Raw genomic sequence first — 19,528 nt, forward strand, 5'->3', positions numbered from 1 at the left:
TTTCCCTGAGGATTTTTCCCAAAGGCTTTCTCTTCATCCGTGCTGCACAAGCTGGAAAACGGGGGACTGACTGGTGTTGACTGGGGTGATGGCCACGAGCCTGGGAGCAGGATGGTGCTGCAGAGGAGGGAGCAGAGTGCCAAGCAAGCCTCAGCAGCTGGGCTGCGGCTGTGGGGTCTCGGCTCTCCCCTGTCCCATTTTGGGTCCTTACAGCCAGCCCATTTCCCAAGTTCCTTGCCTGTTGGCTAGCAAGAGGGAACACAGTTGGTCTGTACCCTCTACCATGCTCTGGGGAACGGGAGGATTTTCTGCACAGCAGCAGGGGTTGTTCAGCTGGTAAACCCAGAGCACAGCTGAGCACTGAACCCAGAAGGTTTGCCCATAGCTGGGGGGCTACTCCCACCAAACCAGCCTAAATCAGGTCCCAGAAAAAAGCTGGTAGGACAGACCCAGCCAGCAAGGAGCAGCTAGCATCTCACCCTGATGCCTGGCTGGGCTCACAGCGCCTCTGGGAGGGGCAGCAGCAGGGGAGGGCAGGGGGCTCACCGGGCACTGCAGCCCACCTGCATCCCCCATTTCCCCTGGTGGAAAATGTCAGGTGGAAAAGAGCTCCCAGCACGCTGGGGAGGGGCTGCTGCCGGCGTTCCCCCATCCCACCGATGGCGTTCCTCTCTCCTGCAGCCCCGGCGGGACAGCGAGCACTTGGCCTTGTAAAGGGCTGCAACTGGCGGCACGGCTTTCCAGGAAAAACACAGGGATGGATGAGATTCGGCCGCGCCTGTTCATCGCACTCCTGATGCCTCTTAGCCTTTAACTTCTGCTGGTAACTTGTCAGCGTGCCTCTCTGGGGGGAAAGCCTCTCTCAACACCCCAGTGCTAACGAGTCCCACCAGGCGCTGGCTGGGGTCTGGCTCCGGCACCAAGGGGTGAGGAACACTTTAGCACCCGTGGAAATGCTGGGATCCCCTCTTTAGCCTTTATACAGGCAGGGTGTCCTCCAGCATTAGCGACAGCTTGTGTTCCCAGCTGAAACTGCCTGCTACGGTGGATTTCCTCCCAAATCTGCCTTTTCAGATTCCTAAAGCATTCCTGAAGTTTCAGTCTTTCAGCCAGAAACAGCCGTGACTGCCCTGGGCCCAGCAGCCGGGCTTGGTGAAATGGCTGAGCAAAACCCCTTTCTAAGTGAGGTATCCGTGGAGAAAGCACTTTTCCCTTTCTAAATAAAGCCAGATCCAGCTGGGGATGGCAGGAGCCCAAGGTAGGATGTTACAATTTATTTTGGAAACAGATGCCAGAAGGAGGTGAAGCTTTCAAGCGTCTGGCTGAGCAGATGCGGGGAAGTGGCAAGCCCGGTCAGCGGAGCCTTCCAGCCCTTTATTTGCAGGAATTTCTGGCTTTGCTGATATATACAATGCATTCCTTGGATTTTAGGTGGTTTTGTGGGGTTTTTTTTTAGGTTGAGTTTTGCTCTCCTGACAGCTGGAAATCTTTTCTTTGCTGATTATTCTTCCTTTTAAATCTCCAGGAGCCGCTCACGCACGGGCTGAGTGCTGGTGCTGGGCAAGACGTCTGCCCCACAAGCGTGGCTTTTGGCACGGCCGGAGGAGCGCAAACACACCTGGTCCAGCGCCTGGGGACTCCCACGTCGATGGTTTCAGTACAACGGTCCTGTGTCCCTTAGGATGCCACGGGATGGATGGGGGAAGCCTGGCTGGGTGCTCAGGCTTGGGGGTGTTCAGCGAGAGCCCTCCCCAGCATCCCCTCCCACCAGCACAGGACAAGTTTACGAGCCTGGTGGAACCAAAAGTCCTTTTCCAACCCCAAAAGCCCTGCTTTTTTCCAAAGAAAATAGATTGCGATGGAGAAATGCTTTTCACAGAAAGTTGCTGCTTCCTGTGAAAAACTTTATATCCCCATAAAAATACCAAAAGTCAACATTTTGCTCTGCCTCCAAATGTTTCTGGTTCTCACAGGGCTGTTACGATACTGGTTCCAGAATGAGAAAGCCACATTTTCTGGGACAGGTTTCAGGGTTTTCTTTTTAAAAAAGCAGCTGGCTTTTATCTGTGCCGTGTTCCCTGGGAGGCATAGCACTCCCTGGCCAGTGACCGTGCCAGCCTTTGTATTTTCACTGCAGACACGCTGGTCTGTAGCCCCAGGACCGTGAGCTGTGGTGTCCCTGCTCTGTGTCCTGAAAACCCGTGGAGGGAACCTCCTCCAAGGTTGAAGACCAAGGTAGCCACCCTGGCTTAGGAAATCGGGAGGCAGGAGCAGGCAGAGGCAGGCTGGGGGAGCATCGCTGCCTGCTGGGGGGGTTCTTCCCCTTTTTGTTGCACAGGGCGAATCGAGGTGCTGCTCCAGTGCTGGTGGGAAGAGCCATGGTGGGATGATTCTGCTCTTTGATGCCTTAGGGAGTTCAACTGCCCCAAGGAGACAGAACAGGGAGGGCAATGCATTATGAGAAGGGAGCTCAAAATGCAACCGGAGACAATCTTTTGGAGCAGGGACTGTGCCATGGAAAACCCCTCGAACCAGGGGCTGGCAGACGTGGCAGATGCAGAGCCGGCTCTCCATGAAACCCCCACCGCACCACCCTAAGGGCTCGTGGGCAGGAGTGCATCAGGCGGGGCTCACGCTGCCATTCGGGGTGCAGCAGCAGCACTCCTAAAGCCTGTCCCAGATGTGTCCATCACCTTCCTGCTACATTTCAGCCTTTGATTGGTTCCCTCCCAGTAAAAATCCTGATGCTGCAGAAAAGCTCCAGCGTATCTCCAAGACTTCACTGAGGCATCGCAGGGTTTCCCAGGACAAGGAAGATCTGCCCTGAGAAAGTCCCGCCTGCCCCATCCCGGTGGGACAAGCGCATGGAGGAGATGCAGGAGTGATGCCACAGGCCAGGGGGCTGCATCCCCACCTCAGCCCCATGCAGTGGCCAAGCTGGGAACAGGGACCATCGCCTCCTCTGCCCGCTGTCCTCTGGGGCTCTGAGGCTGATTAACCCCAGCGGTAACCACCTGGGAGCCCTCCTGCCCGCTGTCTGGGGGCTGTTCCCAAACCCAGGCTCCCTGGGGTCTGACCAGGCACCAGCAAAGCCCCCAGAGCCTCTGGGACACAGCCCCCCTCATCATTTCGCCTGTCATGGGACCGAGCTGATGGTGGGGTTACATGGGGCTGTGGGCACATGTCTGGAGCCCCCTCCCACCCCAACCCTCTCCCGAGGCACAGAGCCCGTGGATGGGGCAGAGCTGCATCCTCCATCCACCCTCCGCTTTACCGGGGATGCTGCAAGGGAGGCAGCACACTTGGCTCCCGGCAGGCCCCGTCCTCACTGGCAGGGAACAGTGGCTGCCAGCCTTTGTCCCAGCATTTCTCCTGCCCACATTGCCACCCTTTTCACGTCCCTTTGGTCATCGCCACCCTCCCAGCTCACCAGCACCACGTCTCCCGGAGCAGGTCCCTCCCCATCACCCTGCTGGGTGCCCAGAACTTCTCTGGTCCCTACCACCCACTGTCCCCAGCCCTGGGGGTACCCACTTCTCCTCAGGAGGTTTCAGGGCTGCAGATGTGCAGAAATTCACATATAGGGAAGGAACACATTTCCACAGAGCCTTAAAACACCTATTCCTGCATTTCCAGAGAAAGCTGCACCTAAATGCAGTGACATGGCAGAAAACTTTGAAGCCTTTGGAAAGATAATCTGGGTTTAAAGATTGAGGGGCTCTAGGTTATCGCCCACTAATGCCTGATTTCACGGGAAGGGGCATTTTGCAGCAGCAGCAAGAGGCTGGCTCTGTTCCAGCAGTGGCTCAGCATGTGGCAGTGGGATGCTCCAGGAGAAAAAAAAAAAGAGCCTGATGCTGGCAAAGGAGAGGGGAGCACCACACTGGCCAAAGCCAGAGGGACCTGCCAGCCTGGATGGGGGGGTGGCAGAGCTTCGTGGTGGCCCCCCCGGGGATAGAAAGCCTCCGTGGCTGCCATGGGAGAGGAGGTGCAGGAGGCTCTGGAGCCACAGGTGAGGAGCTGGAGCCATAATGGGCTGCAAACACGGGGTGAGCAGAGACAGCCTGTTCATCCCGCTCCCCCAATCTCTGGGGCTTTTCCTACTCAACCAGCTCATTATTTTTTCAGAGCTTGAACAGAAATAACTGACAGCAAGTGAATAATCCATGAGGCTCTGGCTGAGCAGCGCGAGCACTGTCAGGGCATGGGGAGGAGGCTTTTGAAACAAGAAAGAAAACATTTAACTCAACCCAAAACTAAAGAAATGGTTCAAACAGGCACTCTCTGACCCTGCTCTGGGGCTGGAGGTGAGGTCTGTGGGGACACTGTCCTCAGACTGTGGTGAGGATACCCCAGGGAGGGAGCGCAGATGGAGAACTCCCCTTAGGGCACCGACAGGTCACCAGGTTGCTCCCACCCCTCTGAAAACCACCACCAGGCTCTCCATGAGCTCAGGATAAATAAAGCTTCAATCACCTACCGGCACACTGTGCCTAATGCTCAGCACCACCCTTCCTCCTTGTGAGGCTCTCAAGCATCCCCACCACCACGGGCTACTTAAGGATGGAAGTCGGTAACGAGCTCATCAGGAGCAAGCAGATCTCTCTTCTGGTTAAAAATGGGCCAGGAGCCCCTTGGTCTCAATTTCCCTTCCCACACATTTTGGAGGGACTGCAGCACAGGTAAGGTTTGGGAGCGCTCCCCGGGTCCCTCTGCTCCATTCCCATCACACAGGATCGCCCAGCCACGTTTGCAGCCTTGTGGGAACAGGGAGCATGTGCCACCAGCGTCCCCATGTCACCCCGAGGAGCAGCCCCAGCCGTGGGAGCAGCTCCTCCGTCGGTGTGAGAACCCAGAGCTGCTGCCATCACCGTCACCGCCGCTGGCAGACCAGCTGCTCCAGCAGCACTAAATACAGCGAGCCGGGCTGCTGTGTCTGTAACGGGGGGGGGGGGGGGGGGAGAGACCAGGCGAGGGTGTTGGGGACAGGAGACCACTGAAGCCAGGCAGGATGAATCCTTTGCCTGACATACAGTGGCTCTGCGGGGCGGGGGGGATTTGCAGCTCCTGTGCTGAGAATCCCCAAAACGAGGAGACACATTTATTGGACAGAGCATTTATTTCAAAGATAAAATAAAGCAAACTGGATATGAGCAGAGGTAGATGGTCCGGCTGCCCACCCGGCTCCCAGCACATGTTGGGGTCTCTGTAAGCTGCCTGCTATACGGCTGCCAGACCTCGGGGAGCTCCTGATCCCTGACATGAATGAACCCCAGGAGCCAGCCAGGTATTTATAGGCAGAAACACCCCGTGAAGCCCCAAGATGCCCCCCCCCGCCCCCCCCGGAGAAGCCCGCTCTCCAAAGCAGGCAGCAGGCAAAGAGTGTCTCTTTGTGACCTAGCGCGGGGGCAGGAGATGGGCGAGGAGGGGGCAAATCCAGGGTGCTTGCTGGCTTTCAGGAGGGGGTACCAGTGTGTCCCCACCTGCAGCGCAGTAGGAAGAGGATGCCATAGCCCTGGGCATGGGGAGCTGGCTGGGGATGGTTTCGGGAGCATGGAGGCAGGACCCTGCACCGAAGTCCTTGGGGCCAGCACCTCGCTAGACTTCAGGGGCGGCCAGCTGCAAAGAAACCAAAGAGCTGCTGCTTCTAGGAGGGGACAGGGCTCTGGATGGCCCCTGGCACCCACCACCCCGTGGGGTCTGAGGGGGCTCTGGCCTCCCCCCTGCCCCCCACACCCGCCCATGCCTGGAGCAGCGCCCAATGCGGGAGGTGGAGGTGCCTGGGTGCTCCCGGGAATGGGTGACATGCTTTCCCGGCGCAGGGGAGGCACCGTCGGTGGTGGGAGGAGGTCTGTCATGCAGGCAGGGGTCGGACGCTGCTCCTGGGAGCCAGCCCAGCCCCGGCTCCACTTCTAGCTGGGCTGCTCTTTGGGATCGTGGATCACCTCAGTGTAGCTGGGCGGCTGCGGCAGGTCAGCCGGTGGCACTGCCAGGTCCACCCGCGTGGTGCTGGGTACGATCAGCATGGCCTGGGGGAGGGGGGCACGACAATGCTGGGGGTCCGGCCGGGGCTCAGCCCCACTGCCCTTCGCCCCCCTGCACTACCTCATTGGAGCTGAGACGGGTGGCCCGGCACCAGAAATTAGCGGTGGCCACAGCGATGCAGAACTCCAGGATGGTGAAGATGAGCAGCACGATGGAAATCCCGTTCCCTGCGAGCTCCAGGATGGGGAAAGCCCCATCAGCAATGCCCAGGAGGAGGAAACCCGGGCTCAGCCCCACAGGGTGGACGCCACCCCACATTTTGAGGCAAGGATTTTGGGGTTCCCCTCTTCCATCTCCCACTGAACCCAAGCACTGCAGCTGTGGCTCCGCAGGTGCCAAGGTCTCACTCACAGCCCTCTGCCTCGCCGCTTCTACGGCTTGCTGGGAGAATCCAGGGCGTGAGTCATCTCCCGAGTTATCAGCCTAAAATAGGTCAGGCGCACGGCGCCGCGCCGGCAGACGGCCCCGTGGTCGGGGTGCCGCCGGCCACGGGCTCCCAACCGTGATGGAGCTGAACCCCGCAGAGGAGCCTGGCAAAGACCCTCCCACGGAGGGGCTCAGGGGGCATCCAGGGAGGAGGCACAACAGCCCCTGGGGGGGTGAAAGGATAGAAAAGGGGACAGGGGAAGGTCCCAAAAGGCTTAGCCCCATCCGGGCAGGCTCAGCCAGCCCTGGGCACCGCTGCTCCTAAGGCAGAGATGGGGGAGCCAGTTGTGCCCCCGCTTACCGGGATGAGATAGCTGTAGTAGTCGAAGCTGGAGCGGTACAGCCCGTTCAGGTTGAGGTCTACGATGAAGGCGACAATGCCCAGCAGAGCGAAGATGGCGCTGATGATGTTCATGGTCTGGCTGCCCTTTACCTGCGGGTGCAGAGAGGCTTTGGGGGCAGCTCTGGGGCAGATGTCAGACCCCAAAGCTCGTGGGGACACCCACCACCCTGGCTTTGCCTGGCTGAGCCCTGGGGGACTGGCCATGGGTAACAGCGCAGGCTGTCATTGGGTTGTTTTTTTCCTTTCCTCCTTCATATTGCTTGTTTCCAGAAATAACCCTGACACAAGCTTCAAATGTGGCCTTGCCCCAGTGGGTTTCACCTGGGGCCGAGCAGCTCCCCGCCTCCCAGGATCCCTTCATCCAGGAAACAGGGCAGCGGTGGGGATCCCTGGGGTCACTCACCGCACACTCTGTGGGGCTCTTCTCCGCCCCGATGGAGAGGCAGCCTGAGATGATGAACTGCACCGGGACAGAGGGGGACAGTCAGCCACCACCACGGTCACCCTGAGCCCCCCAAACCTGCACAGCCACAGGGCACTGAACACCCACCCAACACTAACAAGCTATCCACAGGCACAGCCCCACAGCTCGCGGGGGCACAGTGACCCCCCCTTGTCTGTTGTTAGCCCTTGAGCTTTACAGCTGCTGAACCAGAACCCCCTGTCCCCATTCCTGGGACTCTGGCGGGCACCTCCTTGGTGGGAATCTCTCCCCAGTGGGCATCTCTCCCTGGTGGGCATCCTTCCCCCCGTGGGCATCTCTCTTTGGTGAGCATTCTTCCCTGGTGAGCATCCGTCTCCTGTAGGCATCCCTTCCCCATGGGCATCTCTCTCCCGTGGGCACCCGTCCCCTGCCCCAGCTACGCACGGACACGCCGCCCAGGAAGGGGATCTCGCCGATGACGAAGACGGAGGTGTAGACGCTGGTGAGCGTGGTCAGGACGATCCCGAAGCCGATGTACATGAAGCCGGTCATGATCTGGATGGTCTGTGCCGTGGGGCAGGGTGAGGCTGGGGTCAACACCCCCGCACACACACCGCGGAGACGGGGGTGCCCCGGTCCCCGAGCCGCTCCGGGGCCACAGCATCCCTCGGTGGGGCAGAAAGCCCAGGGGGTTGGAGGCGGGGGTGGGGTGGGGGGTGTCCAGGTGTGCCAGCCCCCCACCTCGCCCCCCGACTCACCCCCATCACCCGGTTCTTGCCCTTGGGCAGGGTCTCGGCCGTGTACATGACGGCGCGGCTGCCCAGCCGCAGGCTCCCCATCCCCTGCATGGGGGCAGCGGGACACCCCGCGCCGGCCCGCAGCAGCTCGGTCCCCCCGGAGCAGCCCGGCCCCGCCCCGCCCCCAGCCCATTGGCGCAGCGCCGCTGACGTCACAGCTTGCGGCATCCCCCCGGGCACCGCCCAGCCCACGCGAGTCCCCGACTCACAGGCGGTCCCCACCACCCAGCCTCGTGCGGGGATTCCGCGACCACTGGCGGACCCCCACGACCCACGGATGAGCCCCCACCGTATGGCTCTGCAACCCATGCGGGGACCCCAGTGCCCCGCCCCACGGGGGGGCTGCGCAGCTCACGGGTGGCACCCCCACCCACCCACGGTGGCAAAGGGCCATCGAACAGATGGGCTGTGAGGTGGGGGAAAAACAAGCAGCGACTCAAAGCCACCCCACCTCCAGTAGGGAGCAAAAAGCAGGGCACCCCGGGTGCAGGAGAGGGGACAGCTGGCCACTGTGCCCGCCCTCCCCGTTCAGGGAAGGGGTGCAGGCCATCATGGCCCCACAGCGAGAAGATGCTCAGCCCCCAGCCCACTCAGGGCCAGGGGAAGGGGAGATGAGGACAGCAGGAGTGCTGCCGCCACCTTAGCTGATCTAAGCCCTGCTGAGAGCTGCCCCCCAGCCCGTGGCTGTGTTTAAAAGAGATTAGAAAGAAAATTAAAAAATAAAATTAAAAAAAAAGCTCTCTGCACTGAGTTCCTGGAAGAAAGATCCATCAAAGGCCATTAGGTATGAAACGCCTCCGCGCTGCGGAGAGCATCGCCCAGCCAGGGCGCAGGGCTGGGCACGGCCCTGCCAGGAATCCCCCCCCCCGAGCTGTGGGCTCCAGACCCCTCAGCACCCCTTCCCCAGGCAGGGGGGCACCCAGGCTGCCCATCAGCCAGTCCCTGCTCCCTGGTTGTGATGGAGGGGGTCCCGTCACCATTGCATCCCTCCCCCACCAGCCAGCTACTCCTCACTGCGGTGGCTTCGGGGTGTCCAGCCAAAAGCAAGAGGCAAGAACCCCAGGTAGGGAGGAAAAATAAACCAGAGTCAGTAAATAAAGCCCCATGGACAGAGGGGGCCACGTGGTACCGCCCTGCACACCATCACCCTGCACCTGGCACTGCCCACGCAGCCAGCACCCACACGGCGAGGGTCCAGGGGGCTCAGCCGTGACCAGGCACAGCCCGCCAGCAGCAGAGGACAGGCACGGCTCATGCCCCAGCCCAGGGACCTGCCCCACCCCCATAGCCAAGCAGCTTTGGGGAAACAGTGAGACCCCCTCAGCCCCTCTCCCCCAGCAGCCTAAGGCTGCACAGCCTCACACCCAGCACAGGAGCTGAGGTGTCTGTCAGCTCACTAACTTTCCCCCCACCCACCCAAGAGCTCCGCTCTTGCCCCTCCTTCCCTGCAAACTGGCCCAGTCCCCACCAGAGCATCCCCAGGGGAGGTGACGCTGCAGCCATGCCGGGGCAGGAGGCTGCACTGCCTCACTGCACTGGCATCCCTACATCAGGGACGGATGCTTTCTGCCCACCGCCCAGGCAGAGGGGTACTGGCATGCTGTCCCCCCACGCTGGCTGGCTCCCAGGTAGCCACGGCACAGAAGCCACACTTGCTGAGGACCCAGGCCTCCTGCCCACCCCATGGTGAGTGGCACAGGCTGTCTGGCAGCACCCCAGGGACCCTCTGGGGTACACAGAGGCACTGGGGACACATCACACACACCCCTACTCACCCCAAGCCCCTAGGGGAGCACACAGGCTCTGCAGCCCCCTCCCACACTGACCTGGCACAGCCTTTCTGCCACAGGTTTATTTCTAAAAAGAAGGAAGCGATGGCAGGGTCCACAAGAGCGGGGGGTCCCCAGGTATGGTCTGGGCACCACTGGCTGTGGTAGGGGTCATGGCCACAGCAGAGCGCTCCCCCACATCTTCCTCGGCCCCCCCCAGCTGGTGCCCACTCCGGCGGCGGCGCACCGAGCAGTAGCAGCCAGCTATGGCCACAGCGGCAAGGATGGAGCACATGGCCACCATGGCCAGCATGGTGCCAGGGACAGGGAGCGCTGGCCCTGTGGGGGGAGGCAGCAGGGTGAGGAGGGCAGCAGGGTCACCCCAGCCACCCCCCAGCACCGCGGGCCAGCTCACACTCACCAGAGTCCCTCTTCTCCCCCCGCACCACAGGGATGGAGGGGTGGGGAGGCAGAGCCGTGCTGGGCTCCGGTGCAGTCGGGAGCTCCGTGGGCACGGGGGACGAACCAGGCAGAGCTGAGAGCAGCCCCAGGGGACCGACACGGATGCTGGCTTCCCCAAGGAGCCCTGCAAGGAGAAGCCCATCAGGCACCGATGGGTACAGGCACCCCTCATAGGGCACATAGATCCCACCGAGGTGGGGACCCCACACTTACCCATGCTCCCAGGTAGCCAGCGCCGCCGCCGGCCCCCGCAGCCGGCCGGAGAGCCGCAGCACGAGCAGTCGGCCCCATCCAGGGAATGCCAGGCGGCTGCCACACGGTCATAGGAACAGGCTTTGCCAGCAGTGCTGGCAGCCCCCTCCGCCACAGCCTTCAGGTGACAGCGGAGGTAGATCTGCAGGGACAAGTATCCTGTTCACCCCCGAGCTGCCCCACGGCTCTCCACCCATCACCCCCTCCCTGCGAGGGTGGGTGGCATCTCACACCCCCAGCCCAGACCTGGCTGCCGGAGGAGTTTGGGAAGAGGAAGGTGTCCAGCTGGAAGCGGAGGAAGCGGTCTCCACGCTGGGGTAGGAAGCGAGAGCGACCAAGCTGCCCATCCCGCAGGCACCTACCAGGGTGGGAAACAGGGTGAGACAGGCACTGCCGCCCCCCGCAGGGTCCCAGCACGGTGGAGAGCAGCAATTCAGGGGGCAGCAGCCACCGTGCTGTGCCCAGCACTGGCACCCACCCGTTGTCAGCGATGACCTTGTATTTCAGCCGTGCTGCCGCGCTGGGGCTGGCCACACACTCATCCACGAAGACCCTCAGGGGCAGGCGGGGGTCGGTTCTCACCGAGGCCTCAATATTTATCAGATCCCCCAGGGAATAGGTGGGCTGGAGCAGGCGGGAGGACCAGGTACCTGGAAGGCACATGGCTGTGGCTGCCCCAAGCATCATCACACCAGGGCCCTGGCCAGGCAGGTGTGTCCACCACACACAGGGCAACGAGGGGGTCTGGGGGTCCCTACTCACTGTCATATACATCCAGGGCAAAGCGCAGGGGTCTCTGGTGAGCGATGGTGGAGCCAAAGGGGACCCAGGTGGGCTGGATGGCCCTGGATGAAACACTGCCCATCCTGTACCGCAGAGCATCCTCAAGTGGGGTGACGGGCTCCTGGGCACCCCCACCTGGCACATCCCTGCGCACAGGCACCCCCAGCACCCTCCCTGCCCAGGAGATAGAGGACCGAGGGGTCCCACAGTGGAGCTCACCCAGGGAGCGTGGGCACACAGGGCTCAGCAGGAGCCAGGCTCCATGGGGCTGCCTGCTTACCTGGGGTAGTAACAGTCCACAGGGAGGGAGAAGGGTCTGGCTCGAGCCACGGCCCCCCCAGCCAAGGGGTGGTAGTGGAGGACATTGCTGTAGTGGATGCTGTCCGGGAGGAGCTGGGGGAATGAACAGACACAGGGCTGGAGGTGTCACCTGGCTCAGAGCAGGGGTCCCCTTCCTGTCCCCAGCACCCCAGGAGGGGTGCTGTGTGCCCAGGAGCCAGAAAACCCCTCAGCACATGGCAAGAGCCAGGTTTCAGGTCACTGGTAATGGCCCCACTCAGTTTAACTAGCGCTCCCACCCTTGCATAAAGGGGTGGTTGTCCCCGTGGGGACAGCAGGGCTCATGGGGACAGCCTTGGTGCTCACCCAGCACATGGGTGCAGTGACAACCACGGCACAGGCACCCTGATGGTTGTAGAGGACCCACCATGCCTGTCCCTCCCCTCGTGGTTTCCTCCCCAGCCACAGGGGCTTCAGCAGTCACGGCCAAGGATGCCCTGATGTTGTCCCTCCCCTGTGGGACACCGTGCCCCCTTCTTCCATCCTACACCCATGCCAAGAAGGTCCCTGCTGCCGCAGCGGCTTTATCAGGGACACCTCACCCCTGGCTCCTCACCTGCAGGGTGGTCCCACAGCCCTCCAGCGGGTGCTCCAGCCGGTACCCGTCCTGGTCAGCAGCCGTCACCCCACAGCTAGATCCCAGAGTCAGCTCCCCACCGGTCACACGGCTCCCCAGGAGCCCAGCCGGCACCACCACGGAGAGCCACATGTGGCCACACGTAACAGAGACTAGGTAGGGCAAAGAGGGGGGCTGAGCCAGCTTGCTAGGGACCCCCAGGCTGCCTGCTCCCAGGGGAACAAGCCCCCGGCACAAGTGGACCTCAAGCCCCCCTGTTTTACCACTTACAGCCTTGGGGAGGATGGGGAAAGAGGTGGCCCCAGGGGCTGAGCTGCTTTGGGCTGTCCCCCCAGGGCACCCATGTGGCTATGATGCTCCTGAAGAGCCTCCATGGGGGGATGTGGGGGGACACAGGACCCACCCCAGAGCTTCCCTCGCTCAGGACCCAGCCCCTCAGCCCCATGGCTGGTACATGAGGCAGCCTGACCTACAGACCTGCCCTGCCTGGGGTGGAGAGGAGCCCACAGTCTTCCTCCCCCAGCAGCCAGGCATTGCTGGTGCCCACCACCCCACAGCAAACAGCCCTTGGAGAGGGCAGCCAGACCCAGCAGGACTCCCCCCAAGCAGCCCCTTACCCAGGGCATCCTGCGCCCAGGCTGCAGCCACAAGAGCGAGCACAAAGCCCCTTGCAAAAGCCTTCATGGTGAGAGAGGAGGGGGAGAAGCAGTCCCTGCTGATGGCTTTTACACCTGGGCCAAGGTCGATGGGCCACAGCTCTCCCAATGGGGCGCTGGGTGGTCCCTGCAGCCCCACCCCCAGCCCCTTGCACCCACCTGGGGCTCGTCTCTGCAGAGCTCTCCTCCTCCCAGGGGGACAAACCGAGGGCCCTGGTCCCTGTCCCTGTTCCTTTCCCTGGTCCCAGTCCCTGTCCCAGCCTGGGGAGTGATGGAGAAGGTGGGGGTCAGTCACTGGGGGGTCAATGTGCTGCCCTCATTGCCCCAAAAGCAGGCTGGTCGCTGCACGCAGGGTGATGGGCATGTCCCTGGAGCAGAGCAGAGCCTCTGGGGAAACTGAGGCACAGTAGGGCACTAACCCCTGTTCCTTGGGCTGCGCTGGGACAAGGGGGCACACAGCTCACCCAGGCACCCTCAGCCTACCCTCCCCATCCCGGCTGCCCCCCAGCTCTGGCGTGGGCCATCAGGCAGGGGAAGGGGCGATGGGGAGGCACCGAGACAAGCAGCACTGGTCCTGGCACTGACTGGACCCTCTCTCCCCTGGGAGCCTATGGTGGGTCCCGCAGGGGTGGGAACCCCCCAGCACCCCATGGCGAGCAGCCTGCAGCACCAGGTGACCTGGTGGTGGACCCAGCGCTGCCCCCACATCCCGCTTCCCCCCATGGCTGCCCCTGCCCCAAGCTCGATGCTGGGGGCAGACCTGCTGCGTGACCGCAGCCGCTATGGTCACTGACACCAGTAAGGAACGTCCCTGCCAGTGCACCCTCAGGTGCAGAATCTGGTATTTGTTCCTGTTAAATTCCCCACCCTTGACAATTGCCCAATTGTCCTGGTTTTGGCAGGGATAAGAGTTATTTTTCCCTCGCAGTACCTGCTGCGGTGCTGTGGTTTGGATTTAGTATGAGAATAACGCTGATAACGCACTGAAGTGTTTAGTCGTCGCTAAGTGATGTTCGTACCAAGCCAAGGACTTTGCAGCTCCTCAGGCCCTGCCAGCAAGAGGGCTGGTGGGGCACAAGAAATTGGGAGGGGACACAGCCCGGACAGCTGGCCCCAACTAGCCGAAGGAACATTCCATACCATAGAATGTCATGCCCAGTATAAAAACTGGGGGGGGGGGCTGGCTGGAAGCTGGTGATTGCTGCTCAGGGACTGGCTGGGCATCGGTCAGCGGGAGGTGAGCACATTGCTTGGGGTTTTTCCCTTCTTCCCTTTAGATTTTATTCTTTTCCCCTTCCTTTTTATTACAATTGTTATACTTTTATTATTATTATTGGGTTTTATTTTACCTCAATTATTAAATTGTTCTTCTCTCAACCCTTGAGTTTCATCTTTTCCCCTGATTCTCCCCCCCACCCCTCTGCAGGGAGCAGGGCAGCGTGAGCGAGCAGCTGTACAGCACGTAGCTGCCAGCTGGGGTTACACCACGCCACCAACGCTCCCCCCAGTCAGCCCCCTCTGCAGGGCTCTTGGCCCTCCAGAGAGTCACCAGCAGCTCCCAGTCTGCTATCAACCACAGCGACTGGTCTCCAGCCAGCTGTAGCCCCATTCCCTGCACCCCTTTGAGCCCCATTGTCACCCGGCATGGCAGCTGGACACCTCGTCCACAGGGACACTGTGAGGGACAGGATCAAAACTGCAAACCCCAGAAAAACAGCATCCCCCGCGTTCCCGTCATCCATGCGGTGGGTGACCTTATCATAGCAGGATATCACATCAGATAAGACGGGACTTTCCCTTGGTCAGCCCCAGCTGGTGGCACTCAGTGGTGGCATTGTTCTTTGAATGCTTTCAGTAGCACCCAGGATGACCTGCTCCGTCATTTTTCCGGGTACTGAGGTTAGACTAACAGGGCTGTAGCTTCCTGGAAAGTACAAAGCCTTCTTGTATGTTGGGATATGGTTGGTGAGCTTCCAGCAAGGCTCCCAGGACCTTGGGTTGATGACTGAGGGGGGGAGGTCCTGCTATGACACTCTTCCATGCCCTGGGATGAATCCCACCCAGGCCCACAGGCTCGCGGACATTCCACGGGTGATTTCAGTAACCGCAAATGGAAAATCACTGTCCCCGCAGCCATGACCCTCCAACTCTGTTGGACACCCTTGGGCACACAGATAAGCTGGCGGTGCTTGGCAGTGCTGCCGCAGCAGTGGGAGGGCAGATGACTGGGGAAGGGCACCAGGAGCAGCTAAAAGCAGAGAGGACGCCCAAGAGAGACGAGTGCCCACGGAACTCTGCTGGCCTGAGTGGACCTGCTTGCCCTGAGGACGAGATGTTGCTCAGCGTGGCTTTTGGCATTGGGGTCCTGCTGGCGCTGGCAGGCAGCACGGCCGCGCACGGCTGCGGTGAGTGCCAGCCCTCCCACGGAGGTGGCGGAGAGAGGCTTGTGACCTTGCGAGGGGCTGCGTGGAGGGGACATGGGGTCCCCAGTGACCTCCTGCCACTGAATGCCAGCGGTGTGCCTGGCCCCTCTCCCTCCAGTCGCCCCGCACCACCTGGTCTCCAAGCTGCTGCACCAGCTGGAGGACTCTGTCAAGAGAGATGAGCCACCAAACCCCAGCATCCTGCTGGCCATGAACCTGGCCGGGGCCACCGACAGTTCTGCCCGCCAGTGGCTGCTCCAGCAGATACAGAAGGAAGCCGTGAAAAAAGCCCAGAAAGGTAGGGAGGGGCAGGGGGTGCACCCCTATGGCAGCACCCGGTCCTGGTGGAGCCGGTACCGCAGGCTTGGCACTGCCGGCTCCCTCCGCCCTGGCCAGGGACTGGGGTGCTGGGTCCCAGCCCACCACACCGCCCCGCTGCTCTCTTGTCCCCGCAGACATGACCTCGGGACAGGTGGCTCTGTACGTGCTCGCCCTCCTCTCCTCCTGCCAGAACCCCCAGCAAGTCCACGCGCTTGGGCACACTGTCGACCTGCTCAGCATCCTGCAGCAGAAAACGGATGAGGAGATGGCCAGCCTGGGTACGCCGTGGTGGGAGTGGGGGACTGGGGTGACTGGGGAGCATCTCCCACCCCACACCCTGGCCCTGCCATCAGCTCGCCGCACTTTGTTCTGTAGAGACGGAGGGTGTCCCAATAACCACCCTGTACAGCGTGAGCCTGGACGCCCTGGCCCTATGCCTGGCAGGGGCGGGTGGCTACCGAGAGCCATCTGTGATGCTGGCCAAGCAGGTGCTGAGCCCTGAGAGCGACATCTCCGTGGGTAAGGGACCCCTCCGGCCCCGCCACGTCCCCTCCACTGGCAAAGCCCTGCTCCCGGCGGCTCTGCCCCGGTGGCTTTGGCAGTGATGCCAGGATCTTGCAGACACCCGTGCCGTGGCGGCGCTGGCACTGACATGCACGTACAGCCACGTGGATCTCCAGGATGAGCAGGATCTGCTCTGGGAGGCACTGTCGACAGTGACCAACGAATTCCTCGACGAGCAGGAGAAAGGCAATGGCATGATTGGGAACATCTACAGCATGGGGCTGGCCCTGCAGGTATGGGTGAGGGCTGCGGTGTCCCGGCCGCCCGGTCCTGCTCCAGGGGCTGCTCACGCCACCTCCAACTTCCTCCACAGGCACTGGGGGCCACAAGTAAGTTTTATGCCCCACGGGAGTGGGACTGCACCCAGGCCTTCTCGGTGGTGTACAAGCATGACTACCGCCTGCCCATGGCCATTGCCCAGGTCCTGCCTGCCCTCGTGGGCAAGTCGTACCTGGAAGCGGCTCATGTGGATTGCGACGCCATTGCTGGTATGTCCCCAAGCTTACAGTTGTTCCTGTCCCCAAAGCTGGGTACAGCTGGGGTTCACAGAGGTACGGCTGCTGCCGCCCAGAGCCCCCCCAGACCCTGTGGGGATGATGCTCCTGCACTGTGCCCCCTGGCACTGCGCTGGGTGCCCACCCTGCCCCTCTCGCCTCCCTGCAGCCTCCATCACGGTGCACTACTCCGTCATCAACAAGCTGCGGGGAAAGCACTTCAGCTACACCATCTCAGTGCAGGTCCCACGCGGCTCCACGCTGCTCAGGGTGCTGCAGGAGGCGGCAGCGAAGGAGCCCAACAAGTTCAGGTGAGAGCCAGAGGGGCTGGGGCAGGGGGTCCCAGGGTATCCCCGAGCCCAGCTCCAAGCCCACCCGCTTCGCTGGTAGCTTCAAGACGGAGCAGACGTCCTGGGGCCCCATGGTAGTCTCCATCCACGGGCTGGCCGCCAGCTCGGCCGACAGGACATACTGGCAGTTCCTCAGCGGCCAGGACGCCCTCCAGGAAGGTGGGCCCGGGCTGGGGGGCGCTGGGGGCTGTACCCGGGGCCGCTGTGCCCCAGCCTCATGCCCCTTCCTCTGCCGCAGGGGTCGGCACGTACAAGCCGCACATGGGGGAGCATATCCAGGCTGTCTTCAGCACCTACTGAAGCCATCGAGGGATGCCACGACCCACCACGGAGGCAATAAAGAGCCACTTGCAGCACAGACCCCTGTGTGTCTCCCTCTGAGGCAGCGGTGCAGGGTGGGGGAGTGTTGCAGGGCATGGGGAGAGGCCAGGGCAGGCCTGGGAGGGGCATGGGAGCCTCAGCGGGGCTCCTGCCCGGCCCGAGGGTGGCGGGCACCGGGGGAAAGCGTCGTGGAGGGACACGGCAGGGATTCCGTCGAGCCCACCTCCCGGAACTAATGTTCCCTCGCCGCATTTCCCGGGGGACACCAGTGGGACGGACGGCGCTACCGGAAGTGTTCCCCGCCGGCTGGTTTCGCGGTGGCCGCAGGGCGGTGCGCTACAGGCACTTCCGGCCGCCGGCGGCGCGGCGGGGCGATGTGGCGATGGCGGCTCCCGCGGCCGCTGCTGGCCCGAGGAGGTCAGGGGAGCCCGGGCAGTGCCCGCAGGGGCCGTTGGCTGCCGGGGGGAGCGGGCGCGGGAGCCCGGGTGCCGGCGAGGATGAGCGGGGGCGGGGGGCGCAGCTCTGACACCGAGACGCCCGGGCCCCCTGCCATTAACGGGGAGGCGCTGAGGTCTGGCACTGCTGGCCGGCTGTAGGGGCTGGGGGGGGGGGTGTTGGGATCTGGCCCGCCGGGGACCCTTCCGAATCACCCCGACGCTGCCAGAGCAGCTCCCGGGAAGCGAGGCCGCCCCCCCCCCCCCCCCCCCCCGGTGCATCAGGCCCCGCTGTGAGTCCCCGCTCTGTCCCCAGGTCCCGGCGCTGTCACCGTCCCCCGGGCGGGCCTCAAGAAGTACGTGCTGCCCCCGGACTACAGCGGTAAGGGGGATGTGCGGCGGGGAGACACACACCCCCCGGCGGTGGCGGGGGCACCCCCAATCGGCTGCCACCCAGCCCCGGGGTGTCCTGGGGCCGGTGGCCCTCACACGCTGGCCCCCTGGCAGGTATCACCTTCCCGGAGAGGACGAAGCTGAAGTTCGTGGACAAGGTCCCGGCAGTGCCCAAGGTCAGACGGGAGCCTCGGCAGCTACGTGACATCCGCGGCCCATCCAGGCAGGCCACCCACTTCACCCAGGGGCAGTACGGGATCCTGGTGAGCGGGGTGGGGTCCTGCGTCCCCCAGCTGGAGCCGTGGGGGTGGCGAGGGGGAAGCCCAGGGGGGCCAGGGGCTGCGTTTGGGCAGCCTGGGCAGGAGGTAGGGAGGGTGCAGGAGTGGGCACCCCCAGGCTCGAGACCCCCGTCTGGTTGGTGCTGAGTCCTTCCATGGGCAGTGAAAACACCAAACAAGCCAGCAACTGGAGGGGACCGGCACCAGACTGGCTCCAAAAAGCTGGAGTAACTGAGCTACCCCCATGAGGAAGGGCCCCAGTTTCTCCAGCGAGGGGATAAAGGACATAACACCGAGCTTAAACTGGAAAGGCAGCTCTGAGACATCCTCAGGGAGGCTGCTCCCCCCCACAAAAGCACGTGGGGAGGAGAAGGGTGATGGCTGCTAATGCAGGGCCAGGATCGGGGAACCTCTGTCCCCCTTGTCTTGCCAGCACCTGGTCCCTTAGGTGCCCTGTCCTCCCCCCGCAGGCCTTGGGGGGTGGCTACCTCCACTGGGGCCACTTCGAGATGATCCGCCTGACCATCGGCCGCAGCATGGACCCCAAGAACATGTTTGCCATCTGGCGTGTGCCAGCCCCCTACAAGCCAGTGACGCGGAAAAGCCTGGGGCACCGCATGGGGGGCGGCAAGGGTCCCATCGACCGCTATGTGACGGCAGTGAAGAGTGGGTGCCTGGTGGTGGAGGTCGGTGGGCGCTGTGAGTTCGGGGAGGTGAAACCCTTCCTCACGCAAGTGGCCAGGAAACTGCCCTTCCCTGCCATCCCTGTCAGCCGCGACAGCCTCCAGCAGATGCAGCAGGAGGAGGAGGAGAAGAGGCTCAACAACCAAAATCCCTGGACCTTTGAGCGCGTCATCACTGCCAACATGCTAGGGATGCGCAAGTACCTCAGCCCCTACGACCTGCATCTAAAGGGACGCTACTGGGGCAAATTCTTTCTGAAACACAGGGTGTAATGAGCGGCTGGGGAGGGGGCCACCTTAATTAAACCTTCCCCACAAGAACCTGTGTCAGCTGCTGTGGTTTTTGGAGGCGCAGATGTGGAGCCAGGAGCATCCCGGAGGTCATGTGTGCATC

General features: G+C 62.5%; 4 protein-coding genes across 8 annotated transcripts; 2 read left to right on the plus strand and 2 right to left on the minus strand.

Annotated features, from left to right (window-relative positions):
* Positions 1-5,100: 5,100 nt before the first annotated feature.
* On the minus strand, positions 5,101-8,143 carry LOC130155757 (membrane-spanning 4-domains subfamily A member 12-like). Of its 5 annotated transcripts, none has more exons than XR_008824217.1 (7): positions 7,997-8,143; positions 7,683-7,802; positions 7,218-7,274; positions 6,773-6,904; positions 6,106-6,212; positions 5,946-6,029; positions 5,101-5,619 (listed from the first exon to the last, which is right to left on the minus strand). XR_008824217.1 is itself a non-coding variant. In XM_056353373.1 (7 exons), exons 1-7 carry the CDS (start codon positions 8,084-8,086, stop codon positions 5,599-5,601), a joined length of 618 nt encoding a protein of 205 aa, XP_056209348.1. In that variant the 5' UTR covers positions 8,087-8,143; the 3' UTR covers positions 5,101-5,598. The 5 variants fall into 5 exon arrangements, 4 of the variants coding, with proteins under 4 accessions (XP_056209348.1, XP_056209350.1, XP_056209347.1 ...); XM_056353373.1 differs by having other exon boundaries at positions 6,106-6,219; XM_056353375.1 differs by having other exon boundaries at positions 5,101-6,029.
* Positions 8,144-9,872: 1,729 nt separating this feature from the next.
* Positions 9,873-12,917, minus strand: LOC130155751 (zona pellucida sperm-binding protein 3-like). Its single transcript, XM_056353354.1, has 9 exons — positions 12,835-12,917; positions 12,197-12,369; positions 11,582-11,694; positions 11,281-11,384; positions 10,997-11,168; positions 10,765-10,876; positions 10,480-10,660; positions 10,226-10,390; positions 9,873-10,143 (listed from the first exon to the last, which is right to left on the minus strand). Exons 1-9 carry the CDS (start codon positions 12,899-12,901, stop codon positions 9,893-9,895), a joined length of 1,338 nt encoding a protein of 445 aa, XP_056209329.1. The 5' UTR covers positions 12,902-12,917; the 3' UTR covers positions 9,873-9,892.
* Positions 12,918-14,960: 2,043 nt separating this feature from the next.
* On the plus strand, positions 14,961-17,383 carry CBLIF (cobalamin binding intrinsic factor). Its single transcript, XM_056353353.1, has 9 exons — positions 14,961-15,278; positions 15,415-15,594; positions 15,752-15,895; positions 15,993-16,136; positions 16,239-16,414; positions 16,495-16,669; positions 16,845-16,986; positions 17,066-17,184; positions 17,264-17,383. Exons 1-9 carry the CDS (start codon positions 14,984-14,986, stop codon positions 17,323-17,325), a joined length of 1,437 nt encoding a protein of 478 aa, XP_056209328.1. The 5' UTR covers positions 14,961-14,983; the 3' UTR covers positions 17,326-17,383.
* A 251-nt stretch (positions 17,384-17,634) lies between these two features.
* Positions 17,635-19,447, plus strand: MRPL16 (mitochondrial ribosomal protein L16). The gene is made up of 4 exons (XM_056353370.1): positions 17,635-17,763; positions 18,097-18,162; positions 18,288-18,436; positions 18,922-19,447. The coding sequence occupies exons 1-4, from the start codon at positions 17,721-17,723 to the stop codon at positions 19,405-19,407; spliced, it is 744 nt and encodes a 247-aa protein (XP_056209345.1). The 5' UTR covers positions 17,635-17,720; the 3' UTR covers positions 19,408-19,447.
* The last annotated feature ends 81 nt before the right edge of the window (positions 19,448-19,528 follow it).

Source organism: Falco biarmicus, chromosome 10 (genome assembly GCF_023638135.1).
Source record: "Falco biarmicus isolate bFalBia1 chromosome 10, bFalBia1.pri, whole genome shotgun sequence".
NCBI lineage: Eukaryota > Metazoa > Chordata > Aves > Falconiformes > Falconidae > Falco > Falco biarmicus.

Coding starts and splice junctions, on each gene's coding strand:
- LOC130155757 (XM_056353372.1), bottom strand. CDS start 8,086: ATGCAGGGGATGGGGAGCCTGCGGCTGGGCAGCCGCGCCGTCATGTAC. Junction 7,275..7,682: donor CCTTCCTGGGCGGCGTGTCC/GTGCGTAGCTGG, acceptor GTCCCGGTGCAG/TTCATCATCTCAGGCTGCCT. Junction 6,030..6,105: donor CCCGTCTCAGCTCCAATGAG/GTAGTGCAGGGG, acceptor CCCCTCCCCCAG/GCCATGCTGATCGTACCCAG.
- LOC130155751 (XM_056353354.1), bottom strand. CDS start 12,901: ATGAAGGCTTTTGCAAGGGGCTTTGTGCTCGCTCTTGTGGCTGCAGCC. Junction 11,695..12,196: donor GCTGTGGGACCACCCTGCAG/GTGAGGAGCCAG, acceptor TCATTCCCCCAG/CTCCTCCCGGACAGCATCCA. Junction 10,144..10,225: donor GGGGGAGAAGAGGGACTCTG/GTGAGTGTGAGC, acceptor CTCCCCCCACAG/GGCCAGCGCTCCCTGTCCCT.
- CBLIF (XM_056353353.1), top strand. CDS start 14,984: ATGGAAAATCACTGTCCCCGCAGCCATGACCCTCCAACTCTGTTGGAC. Junction 15,279..15,414: donor CACGGCCGCGCACGGCTGCG/GTGAGTGCCAGC, acceptor CTCTCCCTCCAG/TCGCCCCGCACCACCTGGTC. Junction 16,670..16,844: donor GGATTGCGACGCCATTGCTG/GTATGTCCCCAA, acceptor GCCTCCCTGCAG/CCTCCATCACGGTGCACTAC.
- MRPL16 (XM_056353370.1), top strand. CDS start 17,721: ATGTGGCGATGGCGGCTCCCGCGGCCGCTGCTGGCCCGAGGAG. Junction 17,764..18,096: donor GCCGCTGCTGGCCCGAGGAG/GTCAGGGGAGCC, acceptor CTCTGTCCCCAG/GTCCCGGCGCTGTCACCGTC. Junction 18,437..18,921: donor AGGGGCAGTACGGGATCCTG/GTGAGCGGGGTG, acceptor CTCCCCCCGCAG/GCCTTGGGGGGTGGCTACCT.